This window comes from Piliocolobus tephrosceles, chromosome 4 (genome assembly GCF_002776525.5).
Source record: "Piliocolobus tephrosceles isolate RC106 chromosome 4, ASM277652v3, whole genome shotgun sequence".
NCBI lineage: Eukaryota > Metazoa > Chordata > Mammalia > Primates > Cercopithecidae > Piliocolobus > Piliocolobus tephrosceles.
The window spans coordinates 161,594,692-161,611,546 of NC_045437.1; the positions used below are offsets into that span (position 1 = coordinate 161,594,692).

At 36.6% G+C, this 16,855-nt stretch overlaps 1 protein-coding gene across 1 annotated transcript in view; it reads left to right on the forward strand.

Annotated features, from left to right (window-relative positions):
- Nucleotides 1-16,855, forward strand: part of FBN2 (fibrillin 2) — a 270,107-nt gene that overhangs the window by 238,411 nt on the left and 14,841 nt on the right. Inside the window, exons 51-60 of the mRNA XM_023196889.3 lie at nt 209-274; nt 891-1,016; nt 1,586-1,705; nt 2,688-2,810; nt 3,269-3,400; nt 9,520-9,645; nt 10,969-11,175; nt 12,162-12,287; nt 15,006-15,128; nt 16,443-16,559. Of these exons, the coding sequence (XP_023052657.2) occupies nt 209-274; nt 891-1,016; nt 1,586-1,705; nt 2,688-2,810; nt 3,269-3,400; nt 9,520-9,645; nt 10,969-11,175; nt 12,162-12,287; nt 15,006-15,128; nt 16,443-16,559 (1,266 nt within the window). The remainder of the gene's footprint in view (nt 1-208; nt 275-890; nt 1,017-1,585; nt 1,706-2,687; nt 2,811-3,268; nt 3,401-9,519; nt 9,646-10,968; nt 11,176-12,161; nt 12,288-15,005; nt 15,129-16,442; nt 16,560-16,855) is intronic.

Here is a 16,855-nt window from a genome sequence, read left to right on the forward strand (position 1 = left end):
AAGAGAAAGAACCAGGAGCACTGAGCAGGTGGCACCCTAGAAGGTGGCCCTCACTAAATATGCTTTTGAACTGAATCATAAAAATAAAAGACTCTTGTTATAGACAGCTTTGTAACAGAAACATAAGTATAATTTCATGTATATTGTTCATCCTTTCTTAACTCCTCTGATAATTTCAAGTCTTTGTAATTTGTATTTTTCTTTGTAGTTGCGTTTCAGGATTTGTGTCCATATGGCCATGGAACTGTCCCTAGTCTTCATGATACACGTGAAGGTGCGCTTTGATTTTATTACTGTATTCTTATTTAATACAAACATATTATTTTACATTTATTTTATAACTCATGCTAACTTTTCTATATAACATGTAGTATATTGTACTTAACGGACATATATAACCCTTATTTTGTATCATATACATTATACGTATATCATAAGACTATATCGTGATATATGAAATACATTACATATTTCTCTGACAAAAGAAGTATTTACAATTCTGTGTTGAATAGACATACACAGTATTGGCATATCTTTTTAGTTATTTATTTATTTTGAGATGGAGTCTCACTCTGTCACCCAGGCTGGAATGCAGTGGTGTGATCTAGCTCACTGCAACCTCCACTTCGTAGGTTCAAGTGATTCTCCTGCCTCAGCCTCCCCAAGTGGCTGTGATTACAGGTGTGTGCCACCACACCTGGCTAATTTTTTGTGTGTTTTTAGTAGAAATGGGGTTTTGCCATGTTGCCCAGGCTGGTCTTGAGCTCCTGACCTCAAGTGATCCACCTGCCTCGGCCTCCCAAAGTGCTGGGATTTGCAGGCGTGAGCCACCACGCCCAGCCGGCGTATCTTTTTATATGAGGAAATTAACGGGCAGTTCTATGTTTTAGATGTCAATGAGTGTCTTGAGAGCCCGGGCATTTGTTCAAATGGTCAATGTATCAACACCGACGGATCTTTTCGCTGTGAGTGTCCAATGGGCTACAACCTTGACTACACTGGAGTACGCTGTGTGGGTGAGTGTTGGCTCCACATTATAGAATTTTAAAGTTGTATTTTATTTCTCATATTCAGTAAAAGGTCTCTCAGGCACCCTGGGTGATGTTAGGATTTATAAATCCAGGATAAATAGCTAGTAGTGGCACCTTCTTCACCAGTCTTACATTTTCCAGTCAGACCTGATTTACATGAAGATGGAGAGAGGTACCAACCTCTGTCTTCAGCCAAACATACAAAATCTTATGTGTCCTAGAGACTTACAATTGCCAAAATCTCTCATTGGACATGAAATCCATTTTACTCTGTGTTCTTCCGTGCCTGCTTTTGAAGCAGAGGACCACATTCTTCTTCTGAATTTGTCATCTTTAGGGCAAGTATTGCTGCCTGGGGGCCAGAGCATTGAACACTGATCCTTCAGATCCTCTGCACTGTATGACAGCCAGCCAGCCAAGGCCCAAGGGATGCCAGGGTTACATGTGCCCTTCTCAGATCCTGGAAATGAGTGAGGGCCAAGCGTGGGTCTTCCTGGGCATGCTCCTGTTAAACTAAAATGTCTTTGTGGCACTTTCTTGTTATTCGTTTTCAGATACCGATGAGTGTTCAATTGGCAATCCGTGTGGAAATGGTACATGCACCAATGTTATTGGGAGTTTTGAATGTAATTGCAACGAAGGCTTTGAGCCAGGGCCCATGATGAATTGTGAAGGCAAGTGATCTATGTCTTAAATATTAATTCTTCTTGACATAGAAAGTTTTTAATGTCTCGATATTTATTTATATAGTTTCTGATATTCTGCTGGTGAGCATATGGTGGGCTTTTTTGTTTTTTGGGTTTTTTGTTTGGTTGGTTGGTTTTTAGTTTTCCTTTAGTACAGTTACAGTAGCTGCTGTAAAGCCCTTGTCTGATCATTCCAGCATCTGGGTCATCTCAGGATTAGCATCTCTTGATTGTCTGTTCCCTTGAAATGGAGTCACGGTTGGATTTATACTCTGGATATTGTGAAAGATATGCTTCGAAATCAGTTTTATTACTCGGAAGAATATTGATGTATTTGTCTTAGCAGACAGTCATCTCTAGTAGGCACAATAGCAGACTCTCAGGCTTGAGAAGGGCGATGACTCATCTATCAGTTTGTTAAAACTTACTCACTGGCATTCTTGATTTTGCCCCACACATGCATAGTACAGTCATGCCACTTGAGCTGACTGGATGAAAAACACATAGTGTTTCTCCTTCCCTGGCCTTCTTCTTTCCAGGGTTCCCCTCTCCTTAGCAGACTTGGTTGCCCTAAGATCCCCTCCCCTGGTTCCTCTGGATGGTATCTCAGAAAGTTTCTACTGGAGAGTTAGCTACCAGATGACAGCACTGCCAGGCCATGGTCATCTGGAGGGTAATTTCAGAAAGAAAGAAGCCAAATCGATGTGAAATTACTCCCTACTGGTTGTTTGCTCTGAGTTTCAGCTCACCACTAAAAACTTCAGGTAGTTTTTATATTCTTCCCAGAGTTTATAGCTGTTATTTTTGAAAGATGAGTTTGTTAGGTACTGAATTCCACTTACCAGATGTGTAATAAGTTCTACTATTCTATTGCTTTCTGTATGACCGCCAAGTAAATGACATCAACATTTAGTTATATAAATAATTAGAAGTCTAAGCTGAGCACATGCCTATCCATTTCTTTGGTCAGATATCAACGAATGTGCCCAGAACCCACTGCTGTGTGCTTTCCGCTGCATGAACACGTTTGGGTCCTATGAATGCACGTGCCCGATTGGCTATGCCCTCAGGGAAGATCAAAAGATGTGCAAAGGTAAGGCCACAGACATGGGAGTAGTTCGAACCTTATTTGTCATGCTGGAGATACATTTTAATAATTTTACAGTTCTCAACTAATTTCTTCTAGAGCTTTACAGAAATATACATATGACAGCATTTTGCTAGTGGATTTCCATACCTAGAGAACAAGACACATGATGGTATTTTTGTAAAATCAAGTCAGAGATAAGAGGGGTTGAGAAGCCCACTATTATCACACTTTTGGATTCTTAATAAAGCAAAGATTGCCCTTCCCTGAACTTCTTATCACTATGAGCAGTACTGAATCTTACTCATCTGGAATATAGCCAGTAGCTGACAATGGCTGGGCTTCTCCTTTCTCTGTCCCACCATAAGATTACATGTTAAGTGTCAGAAGACCACACCTATGACTTAAAAGTACTAAACTACAGCTTGCTCCAGATAATTTCCTATTTTTGTTTTTTGTTCTAGATCTGGACGAATGTGCTGAAGGGTTACATGACTGTGAATCTAGGGGCATGATGTGTAAGAATCTCATCGGCACCTTCATGTGCATCTGCCCTCCTGGAATGACCCGAAGGCCTGATGGAGAAGGCTGTGTAGGTAAGTGGTAAGGGAAGGTGTCTGCTTATGTAATGCCTCCACTTCCAGCCTACTTAATGGCACTACTCCCACCTCATCTTAACTGCAAGCGAACTATTTTTCCAGATGTGTTAAGGCAGTGGTACAGCTAGCTTTCTTCCATCTCAGGGTCTCTGCTAATATAATAGGTTCCGGATTGTGGCATTTATGCCTGCTCAAGAATACCTGCCCTTTTGATTTTTCATATTTTAAAGAAAATTGTAAATAAAACTATATATGTTCTGTAGGCACATATGTAACCAAGTAAATATATAGAAAAACATTTAAAAAGATAAACTAGGGTGGTTCTTTTATTAATTCATAGAAGGAATTACTGCTAGGGAAGACATTGAGATTAGAAGTAACTAGTCTGAGGTGACTTTAGATTTAAAATCTGTCAGTTTTAATTTTTTCACAAAAGAGTGAGTTTCTGAACTATTCTGAATTACATGTGTCATATAAAAAATAATATATGCAACAAATTATAATTGGATTTTTTAGTTTCTTTTCTTCGTTAGATATTTCATTCAAATACAGTACTTAATAAAGTTAAAAATAGACCTACATAGATGTAGTTATGCAGTGATTCTTTCAAAAACACTATTCTTCCAAGATCTGTTATCTCAGAAGATTAACCTAAACTCCTAAGTGATAACGTGTGTTCCTCCAAGTCTAGCACAGGGCAAAATGCTAATAACTATGTATGGAAGAAGGGAAATCAGCATTGTTAATCATCCTGTCTTCTTACTGTACATGAAATTTCTTTTCATGTATTTCTCTTTTAATTTATTTGAATGAAAATAATGCATGTATGTGCTGTTTAATCAGAGATTGGCTAAAATACTTAGAAATGTGTTTTAATTTTTAGGCATATAAATTTCTTATTTTTATAACTAGCTGAATTTTATATTACACTATCTTTATTACATTTGAAGATGTGTTTTCGGGGTGGAGGGAGTAAGCACTGTGATCAGATTAAGAACACAGGTTTCTGGTTGTGGATCTGTCATAAATGATCTAGATGACTTGAAAGTGATTCAGTTCCCTGTTCTTCAGTTACTTCATCTGCATACAGTGAGAAACCTAGTCTGCATGATTTATAGGAGTGGTGGTGGCGTGTTTTGGGGAAGGGTGTATCTGCTCTAGTTCTAATATTCTATCATCCTCTGAACTTTTTCAAAGAAAAGACCCAGGGCAGAATTCTACACTTGTATTCTTTTCTTTGTTAAACAGCACTACAAAAGATACAGGTTCTGAAACTTTTCTGATCCTCAAGCTTTTCATTATACCATGCTGACAGCTGAAATGTCTGTCTGAAAAATTTTTTTGATCATCACAATACTCTTTGTAGAACAGTTTCATGCAAACAATATGTTTTCACAACTGGCAATTACAGTTTAAAAACAGCAAAAATATTATTACAAACAAAAAGTATTTACAAAAGTCAGGATGAAAAATAAAGCCACAAAAACAATCAATAAAAATGCCAATGCATGAAATTGGAACCAAACAGAATTAGCCAAAAAAGTCGATTGCAACAGAAACTAAAAGCATTACAGTTAAGGGAATTAAAGTTATGCAGGAAATCTAAAACCTCTTTAATGAAAACCGTAAACCTAATCAGAGACAGAAACTTGACTATGCAATATATTATGCCTCAGTAATTATTTCTTAAACAAATAAATGAATCAAGAAATCTGATAAGTAGAACATTGTTTTACCAAGATCATTAAATTTTCTTCTTTAGACTTTGGCAGACTGTCCCAATTTTTGAAAGTTTATCCAACCATCTTTGATTAGAAGATCACAGACATAAACAAATGAGAAAAGTATGGAGTGTTTTTGTAGAGACCCATTTCTACACTGCAGTGTGAAGATAGGTAGACACAAATGAGAAAATACTGAGATGCTATTTAATTATCAACAAACTAGTCTCCTAGACATGGCACCTGCCAGAGGTGAGGCAGGAAGAGGAGAAGCAGCAACTATCAGAGATTCTAAGGCTTTTAGAACTTTATCAGAGACACATGACTCCCTAAATTACCTGGAAGCCCGAGCATAGTGCCCCAAGGTTAGAGAGCATGACAGATTTGGTGAGAGGGTGTTCATACAACAAATATGAATTGAAACTACACATTAGGCCCAGTGTAGCACCTGTGACCTGCTACACTATTTTTCAGTGAGTAGCTGAACTGGAGAAAATTGTTCAAAGATGAATAATTACACAAGACCAGTGTAGCTGAAGTTTGTGCAGGAGAGTGGCATGAAGTGGGTCTGAAGGTAGGCAAATGCCTTGGAAAGGAATTTGGTTTTATGCTCAAAGTGTTATGGCAGAGTGACTTGGAGTATGAGCCCTGGGGATGGACTATAAATGTTAGCAATCTAGGTTCGTATCTGCTAGCTCTGTGACCCTGGGCAAGTTGGCTTAAATACGTGCCTCAGATTCCTCATGTAAAAACAAATAGGAATTTTGAGCACAATTTCATGGGATTACTGGGAGGGTTAAATTAAAAAATTCACGTGAAACCCTTAGTACAGTGCTTGGCATAGAGTAAAATTTCAATTAAGTATTAGTTGTTGTTATTTTCTATTTTACATTTTTAAAGATATCTGGCTGCCTTATAGGTAATGGATTTTAAGGAGGTGGTAGCAGAAACAAGAGTTTCATTTAGGTGACCGTCTTAAACATCCAGGTGAGAGAAAAAGGAGGCTCAGATTAGGGCCACCGTAGTGTGGAAAAGGAGTGGACAGATTCAGAAAATGTGTTGGAAATAATCACAGATTGGATTGCTGATGGATTGATTGAATATGTATAAAAGATAAGTCCCAGGATTTTTGCTTGAGCAACTATAGTAAATTAGCTTATTATAATAATTTACTTGATGCTACTATTAGCTGATACGGAAAAGATTGTAAGAAACAGATTTGGTTGGGGACACAGAAGAATGAAAGATCTATTTTGGTTGTGTTCAGTGTCAGATACGTACTAGCTTTCCAAGTGGGAATATCAAGTCAGCAGACATATTCATGAGCCATAGATGTAAATTGCTAGCAAATAGTGTTTGAAAAATTATGAGATTGACTGAGAAAACCAAGAGAGAAATCCTGGAGAGTAGAAGGAGCAGGGCTTCTTCCCAGGAGACTGGACTCTGGTTGTTCCAGTATTTAAAGTGACTAAAAATAGTAGGAGACTAAGAAAGAGTAGCCAGCAAGATAGGAAGTTCTCCATGTCCGTGTGGTGTCCTGAGAACTAAAGTGGCCATTTTTGTATGATGCTACTAAGATGTAGAGTAACATAGAGTTGTAATTAGATTTGGTGACTTCTTCAGGAAGTTTCAGTGGAACACACGACATTAAGGAAACAATCAGTGATAAGGAAGCGGAATTTATCGTCATAGATCATTCTTCCAGAATTTTTGTTCTGAAAAGGAATGAATACATATGGCAGTAGCTAGAGGGGTGATAGGTGAATAAGAGAGTTTTTTGTATTGTTTCAAGACGAAAGTTACTAGAGAATTTATGCTGAGGGAATGATTCCTTGAAAAGGGAGTATTGTGAAATCTGGGAAGGCAATCTAGAGTACCAGTATAAGAGCTGGCCTCAGAGAAAAAACAAAGATAGTTTAGCTGTCGGAAGAGGACAAAAGGTTGAAAGTGAGGGTACAGCCAGGTGGTTCACAGGGGAGAGATGTCTGATGTGTCTGAGTGTGTGTAGTGTCATTTTAGAAAATGGGAGCGTGAAGATACTAAGAAGCATAGCAGGATTGTTGAGGGAGGATCACGTACCCATTTGAGATTTGATTCTTGAGTCTTGAGTCTCATTAAAATGAGGCCTGTTTTCCTCTAGCCTGTCATGCTGCACTGGATTGGACATAGAGTAGGTAGAAGTAGGGGCGCATTGGACAAGAGCGATGGACAGTGGAAAGGTCAGTAATTGGCAATCCTGACGCAGCCCACAAATTGTCAAAGGGTAGGAAGTATAATGCTGGAAATCAACATTATTTAGGTAGAGCAACATCACTCCAAGATAGACCCTATTGAAGTTACAAATTTCAACAGAAAAAAAAAAAAAAATCAGGCCTTTTTTTTCAACCTCTTCTCAGTAATTCTTAATGCCAATGTCAATAAAGCAAACTTAATCTAAGAATTTGAAGCACAAATTATGTACTACAGCAGAAGCTTTATTATACATAATCAAACTTGGAAGAACTCAGGCAGTATATCCTGAGTTCTTCCAAGAATGCTTTTAGTTCAAGAGCCCTTTTTGAAAAAAAAAAATTCAGACAAATCAAATATAATTCAAAATCAGGGTGACTTACGTTAAGGATAGGATTAGATCAAGGCAACAGACCTTGCACCCTCAGATTCTAGAAATAATAAACTAAAAAACTTTTTCATTCATAACTCATTACTTTCGTGTGTACCTTTAAATTTCTGAAGTAAGTGGTTTTTTTCTAAAAGAGGAAAATAAATCGCAGGAGGCACATCATGGTGAATTTCAAAACACTAAGAAGAAAATGAAAATCCTTAAAACTTCCAGAGAGAAAAACCAGGTTTCCTAAAACTGAACAGAAACACTGGGTTAAAAAATAAATAAATAAATAAATAAAGGAGCAATTATTTTGAAAGCATTCTAAGGGAAAACAATTTTGAACTAAAATTCTATACTCAAATCAAGTATGAAAACAAAAGAAGACATGGTTGGAAATCTGTTTTAGAATATGTATACCCCTCTTAAATAATTACTGAACTACATATGCTAATTTTTTAAATTAATTCAAGAGGAAGAAATAATGTAAGTGGAACAATGGTCAGCCAAGAAACCAGTAAGCCTCATTAATTTAAACAGACACTGATGGCACACTAAAAATCTAACAAACCAAAACTTCCAGATAGCATCAACATGGCAGGTGGTTCAGGGAGAGAGCAGAGGTAAGGAAATTTATGCAAAGGTGCTTACTGTGGCCCAGAGCTTTCAAAACAGATACTTCTTGGCATTGATAGAAAATTATTCATTAAGAATGTGTATTGAAGTTGTTCAGTGGTTCCCACTGTAAGAACAGAAAGAAGACTGTAACTTCCAAATATGAGCTCAGAGGGAAAAGGAGGGCATAGGAAGAGGACAATCACACAACAAATATAAACCAATATAAAATGGCAGGGAAAACTCTAAACACATCAGTAATCATGACAGACGTAAGTGGTTTACATTGCTGGCTAAAAGATAAATGTGTTTTTTAAAATTCAGCTAGGTTCTCTTTAATAGAATTGTAGTACCAAAATTGAAATCTGAGATAGGTTGAAAATAAAAATATTCAAGGCAAATGCTAATAAAGGCAAAGTGCATGCAAATATAAGTGGCAGTAAATTTAAAAAGTATTTAAGTATAAACATGAAAGGAGCAAATTATCAAAAAGACGTAATTGTCATGTGCTCTCTTACGTTCCTAACAACATAGCTTTGAAAAAACCTCAAACAAAACTTACAAAATATCAAAAAAGCACAAAAAGTAAGGATATAGAGAATTTTAATAAAAACAATTTTGTTGAAGTAGGTTTATTTATCGCCAACCAAAAGAGCAGTATTACTTAAATTTCCTATCCCATTAACTACCCTCACAGACCACAGTTGTTCCTGTGATTTTACTTAAAACCAATTTAGGAGCTTGTCCTTTATTCCTGGCCTGTGTGGCTTTTTCTCTACTCATCATCCCTACCCAACATCCACCACCCCTCTCCCCACCCTTTCTCTAATATCACAGAAACGGAATTCTTTTCCCCAGAGTTCCTATCCTTGCCTCATGTCTCAGGGCAATTCTATCCCTTTTGGAGGCCAATTTCCAATTCTATATATTAACACCATCCCTCATCTGCAGAGGATAAAGAAAAGAAAGAAGAAGAAAACGTTATCTTAAGAAAGAACCCACCTAGAAGGATGAAGTAAAGCTAAAAATAAATTAATATTCACACATTACCATTTTTAATCTCATCATATTAGTATTTTGGCAAAGAAGTGTTAAATAAGATATAACCCATTAGAAGATAGCGTGTAAATTATAATTTTACAGTTTTCTCATTATTCATATTGTTTGTTTTCCTAAAGATGAAAATGAATGCAGGACCAAGCCAGGAATCTGTGAAAATGGACGTTGTGTTAACATTATTGGAAGCTATAGGTGCGAGTGTAATGAAGGATTCCAGTCAAGTTCTTCAGGCACTGAGTGCCTTGGTAAGTTGACATCCAAATATATTATACTTGGTAGATAAAACATCTGTTCGTGATGTCATCACAGAAGAGCTCCACTTATATATTCTTGTCTGCTAAACAAATCCCCCAATCTCAATAATCCACATGCTTCTTCCTAAAGGTGCACAGCTATTAAAATGATATATTTGTACGTGTGTGTGTTATATGCACATCTGTGTGTAATGTAAATAACAATCTTAAATAGTCTTTGTAAGATTAAGATTAATTAAGCTCTTTGGAAAATTGGGCTTCAATAAAACTTACATCAGAGGATGACTTAATTCCCAAAGAAAATATTTGCAATATGAGGTAAATTCTGCCACAATTAATGCAAAATAAATGCCATATTTCAAAAATGCAGGGAAGGTTAATTTTTATATTGTGGTACAGAAAAAATGTTTTACAAAACTTTTTTATGGGAAATACAAGTCTCAGACATTATATTGTATTTTAATGCTAAAATGCATGCATTATAAATCATTGTAGTTAATTATGGCAGCTGTAAAAAGTGTGCTATAGTAAAATTCAAGGTAAACAAAGAAATAAGAGCAGTAAACTGACTCATCACTTGATTTAGGAGTATTTCAACTATATCAGATTTTTTTCTGAACGATGTCATATGCTTCAAATTCTAAGAAATTTTTGATCAAGAAAACATTTTTTTGTTTTTTGTTATCTCCAATCTCTACCTTGACTAACTTCAGTCTTTTAGGAAATAGGAAAAGTAACCTACATATAGAGTAATTTTCCGTTCATGTTATTAACAGTTTTGCTAGGATTATTTATAAAACTATATTAAAGATTTAATTGACTTTTATATCTGAAAAAAAAATTATATTTTTAAAAAATCTACTCAGTCCAAGTGTTTGAACAGTCTCTCAGATGTAGAAAATATGAGATATCAGATTGAATAAGTACTAAGCTCGTAAAATGTAGTCTAGAATTTGCTTTCCAGAAACTAATCCTGGCACTCATTTGCTTATTTAAAGGAAAATAATTTAATTTGATTTTCCTTTCCCTTCTATTCTACAGAAATGGTAGTTCACTATCATTTAGTTGGCAATGAATTAGAGGGAAACATTTATCTATTTCTAAATTATAGTATCACTTTTTGTCAAATTTAATAAACTGTAGTCTGTAGTGAAAGAATATGTTATGAACTTAACTACCAGCAAAACTTTGTAATCATTAAGCTGTCTTAATTATTCCTAAGGAGGAAATTCTTGACTGCCCTGCTTAATTTGAAAGCCAGGATAATGAAATGTCAGTTCCGCATCCTTAACTCTTTCTACTTTGCCGTTTCAGACAATCGACAGGGACTCTGCTTTGCAGAGGTATTGCAGACAATATGTCAGATGGCATCCAGCAGTCGCAATCTCGTCACTAAGTCAGAATGCTGCTGTGATGGTGGGCGAGGCTGGGGCCACCAGTGTGAGCTTTGCCCAATTCCTGGAACTGCCCAGTACAAAAAGATATGTCCTCATGGCCCAGGATATACAACTGATGGAAGAGGTAAGGAGTTGAGGAAATTTATTCATATAATCAACACATTAAATTTTATGAATTCAGATAAATGTGAAGTAAAAGTGAAAAATTGATACAGTAAAAAGAATAGCTAAAATGTTTATACTTTGATATTTATATTTGATGTGTGTTTGCATATATATGTATATAGAAAGAATAATCTTTGCTAATGCTTTAAAGATTTTAAGAGTTAATCTTCCTATCAGACCTAAGGGGTAGAATGTATTACTCCCATTTTAACAGATGAGGAAAATGAAGCACAAAGCTAAGGTAACATTAAGTAATTTTCCCAAGATCACACACTTTTTAAGGTATGGACCCAGGAATGGAACACATCTGTCTGACCGAAAGGCCATGCTTATAACCCCCAAACTATACTTGCCTTATTTAAATAAATATTGCTTATTTGAATGTACACAGGGACTTATTCTATCTGCAGTGTCTTTACAGACTAGCAAGTCTCATAACTGATTAGTCCTTTCCATTTCTTGTACAACCGATATATTAATGTCCTAAAAAAATACGACTTTCCTCCATTTACTGTATGAATTCCTAACCTTGTGCATGACAACTTTGCTAACCAAAGCCTTTCTTCACAAAACTTTTCTTCAGAGTCTATTGCAAATGTGAATTTGAGGCCAATCCAAGGGAAATTATCACAAATTCCAAACTAGTTGGACTTTGAAGGGGTAGCTTTCTAGATTCCCCCCAGAATAATTCATGCTTAGATTGCAAAACGGGTAGTCTTAAACAGGGCTTTCACCAGAACCTTCCTTTATCTCTTCCCATCACTTGAGATTATTTTTCTGTCACATCCATGTTGCTGTTCACCTGAATGATGAACAGGTGTTCCAGTGCTATTGCAAATGTTTGCAGTTATCTTATCTCCATTTCTTAATTTCTCTTCAATTCTAACCAGTTTTACCCTTGTATATATGTTAACTCCTGATTGTTTTTGTTTTTTTGGTCCACAGATATTGATGAATGTAAGGTAATGCCAAACCTCTGCACCAATGGTCAGTGCATCAACACCATGGGCTCATTCCGATGCTTCTGCAAGGTTGGCTACACCACAGACATCAGTGGAACATCTTGTATAGGTAAGGACGGGCATCTCTATGTCTGGTGATTTGGGGGCTAATCAACTACTGTTTCCTACAAGTCACTCATTATCAGTAAGTGTCTTTATTATGGAGCTTTGGAATATACATTTTATTAAAATGATGCCATCCTCTCGATAATGTGCTTCTTAATCACACAGCACTTGGCCTTTGTCCAATGATGTAGGATGTAGAATTGTTTACGTCATCCAAAAAAAAGTCTGTTCGATCAGGGAAACAAAAATTACAAATATGTACTTTCAACATTTTATATTTTAATTTAAAATTGAAAGTGCACATTTGTTTGTCACTCTTTGAATGAAGGAAAAGGGCTTTTTCTTATGAATATGTGTATGTTAAGAGAATGTTTTCCATGTTTCTCTTTGCTATTTTTTTGCGTAAAGTATACCAAGTAAGCATTACCTAAATAAAATTTCCAACGCGGAGCATTCTCAGTACAGAATCCTTCTACCGTTTTACAATTTATTTTTCTTATTCAATTTGTTATTTTGTCTCACTCACACCAATTTATGACTGTTGTGGGGCAGAAAGGACTTAAGACTTTCATTGAGTCTTTCCAAAGTATCGGGGGAACCCACCCCGGATAATTCAACTTGGGTTCTTTTCTATTTCCCTAAGTGTCGGCTGGTCTGAGAAATAAAAGGAAAGAGTACAAAGAGAGGAATTTTTAAAGCTGGGTGTCCAGGGGAGACAGCACATGTTGATAGGTTCCATGATGTCCCCCAAGCCGCAAAACCAGCATGTTTTTATTAAAGATTTTCAAAAGGGGAGGGAGTGTACAAATAGGGTGTGGGTCATAGAGATCACATGCTTCACAAGGTAATAAAATAATTACAAGGCAAGTGGAGGCAGAGTGAGATCACAGGACCAGGGCAAAATTAAAACTGCTAATGAAGTTTCAGGCACACATTGTCATTGATAACATCTTATCAGGAGACAAGGTTTGAGAGCAGACAACCGGTCTGACCAAAATTTATTAGATGGGAATTTCCTTGTCCTAATAGGCCTGGGTGCACTACAGGAGACTGGGGCTCATTTCATCCCTTATCTGCAATCGTAAAAGACAGACGTCCCCAGAGTGGCCATTTTAGTGACCTCCCCCTAGGAACACATTCTCTTTCTCAGGGATGTTCCTTGCCAAGAAAAAGAATTCAGCAATAGTTCTCCTATTTGCTTTTGAAAGAAGAGAAATATGGCTCTGTTCCGCCCAGCTCTCAGGCGGCCATACCTAATGGTTATCTCCCTTGTTCCCTGAACGTCGCTGTTATCCTGTTCTTTTTTCAAGGTGACCAGATTTCATATTGTTTAAGCAATTTGTGCAGTTAACGCAATCATCACAGGGTCTTGAGGCGACATACATCCTCAGCTTATGAAGATGACAGGATGAAGAGATTAAAGTAAAGACAGGCATAGGAAATCATAAGAGTATTGATTGCAGAAGTGATAAGTGTCCATGAAATCTTCACAATTTATGTTCAGAGACTGCAGTAAAGACAGGCATAAGAAATTATAAAAGTATTAATTTGGGGAACTAATAAATGTCCATGAGATCTTCACAATGTATGTTCTTCTGCCATGGCTTCAGCTGGTCCCTCTGTTTGGGGTCCCTGACTTCCCACAACACCAAAGTATTCAACTTCATTTTTATTAAAGAAAAAAAATGTTCTCCTTTATATTTCATTAGCTTAGTTGATATTCTATCAAATTACCTATGTCAATAACAAATACACCTGGCATTAAAAGGTTAAGAAAACCCAGCTGATTTCTTTGAAACAGAAGAGCATGAGTAATAGAGAATAGGCCATTAATCATGAGCATTCGGCATTCTGTGGGCATCAACATCATATGTTATGTGGAGGAAATGGAGATTGTCTGCTATCACTCAGAGTCTGAGTAGGAAAGAGATGGCACGTTTCAAAGAGGACAATTCAAGGAGGGTCTAACAAAAGGACTGTCTATACACGTGTGAGCAGCGTATACAAAAGCCAGGAGACATAGTGCTGTGTGCTGGAGCTGTACTACCCCTGGGCCAAAAAAAAAGAGGCAGAGGTTATTGGAACCCGAAAAAAGAAAGTTGTGCTCAGAAGAGTGCCTTGAGAGGACCTGTGACAGCTGATCCAGGGACTCAGCCAGTCTGAGCCTATCTTGCAGGGAGGGAATTGAGGACATAAGGGCCAGACAGAAGAAGAGAACAAGGGAGAGCCTCTGGATGGAGTCCGTAGAGCTCTGACTCCTGGGCCTGAGAGCAGGGTGGACCAGGGTGAGGACTGAATCTGAAGGGGAAAGTGGAAAGTTTCCAGCACCATCTGTGATCCCACAAGATGCTTAAGGGAGCCTCCGTAAAGAGAGTTTAAGAGAACTTGTGCCACATCCATGTGTCAAACATAGAGAAACTCTTACTAAGTTTATGCTTCTCAGGTTGTAAACCCAAGTGTATTAATCTAAAGAATTTAGTAATTTTGAACCCAGACAGTTGTCTAGACATCATAATATTTACGCAAGATCCGTAGATTGATTTACAAAGTAAACCCGTATGTTACTTTAGAGAAAATCATTCTGTGCATCATTTCTTTCTGGCTATATTCCACTTTAAGTTGAAGAGGAAAAACAAAAAGAATGAAGTGAGAATATGGAAGGCGGAAAGAGTCCAGTTGTTTTTTTTAACCAGTAATTAATCTTCGCATCACTTTTACTTAGACCTTGATGAATGCTCCCAGTCCCCGAAACCATGCAACTTCATCTGCAAGAACACTGAGGGGAGTTATCAGTGTTCATGTCCGAGGGGGTATGTCCTGCAAGAGGATGGAAAGATGTGCAAAGGTGAGTGAAGAGTCTCTGATAATCGTGACCCTTGTCTGTATCTTTTCTTTCAAGTGTAAGTATTAGATTATCAGGGATTATGTTATGTGCATCACCTTCATTAAAAGGTACCTTCCTAGTGGCCATGTTATTGCTGAAAGAAAAACTCTACCAATAGGCTCATTGCAGGAGGCAGAGAGGATTAAAACCCAAGTTAAAACAGTTTGCTTCTTATAGAAAACTACACAAATTTTAAAAAATAAAATATAACAAAAATTTTGGTGTGGGAAGAGATCGAAACAAATCACTGAAACAAGATTTTTGTTGTGGTTGCTTATCTAAGCTTTTATTTTTCTAAGCTACCTTTATTATGGGTTTACTGTGAAAAAGTGAAAATAAATAGGTAAATTTAAATTTTTTGCTTAAGTAGTATCAAAAGTATTTATCCAGCTAAATTAGATCATTAAAATAGCTTCAATACTATACTCATATATTTGATTTTATAGTAAGCCTCATCAGAATGAAATTAATGGACTGCAGAAATTTTTAAAATATAGATTATTCTCAACAAAGTGAGGTTTTATTTCCAAGGCATATCAAAAAAATAAAATAATAGCAAGCACTGCTTGGATCTGTTTAGTGAACTGATATGGGTCCGTGTTGTACATTGTTTATAAATGAGTATGACTAAAGCATTTTTTAAGCTGTAAAATAATGAATTAGTCTTGCCTACATCTTACGTGGTACATTTATTTTAAATATAGTTTCCAAATTAAGTTTTAGTATAGCCAAAATCAAATTTTGAGTTTTTTTATTAGTAGAGTCCAAATATCAACACCATTTATGACTAGAATTACAGATGCTGTATTTTGCTTCCTCTAATATTAATGCCCGTGTTTTCATCTGAATGTGGAAACTCTTAGTGTTTGTGTTAGGACCTTCATCAGTTTCTAGATTCTGTTTCGTTTTTATTTAATCCTTCCTTTAACAGGAATAAGTAATCAGTCATGTACTATACTGCATTCAATGCAAGAATTGTAACCTTTGGATAGTAGCTATGAGAACAGTTCATGGAAACTGCTATTATTCTTCCATTCAGTTTCTTATGTTATATATTGCCTTATTTGCCCTATCATCCTAGCCCATAATATTTATTCTGCTTAAATATGTAAAAAGAAACTGTTTTCCATACGCCTGTGGAAATCTACAAAGCTTCCAGCAAAAATGTAGACAAAATGCTTCTAATGGAGCATGTGCATCTCCTGTGACTTCACAAGAAAGGAAACATAGCCAGATAATCTACTGTGGTTTTCATTGGCTTCTCTCTAATTTCAGACCTTGATGAATGTCAAACCAAACAGCATAACTGCCAGTTCCTCTGTGTCAACACCCTGGGGGGCTTTACCTGTAAATGTCCACCTGGTTTCACACAGCATCACACTGCTTGTATCGGTAAGACAAAATTACAAACGGGAAATTTTACAAACTTCCAGTAAATGCATGAAAATTGTATTTAAAACTATAAACAGAAGAATGTCCTGGTGCTTATATTCATAACCAATACCCCATAATGAGTGGTCTAAAGAAGTTGCTCATAATATAGATATTTTCAAGAACAATATCCAAAGGGGGAAAAAAAGGCCTTTGTAGTCCAAGCACAATGCACAGTAGCCATATTTCAAGCAGTGCCTTTATATCACATTCTCAATATAACCATGGTGTTCAGACAAAGTATGATTGAAGGCTCC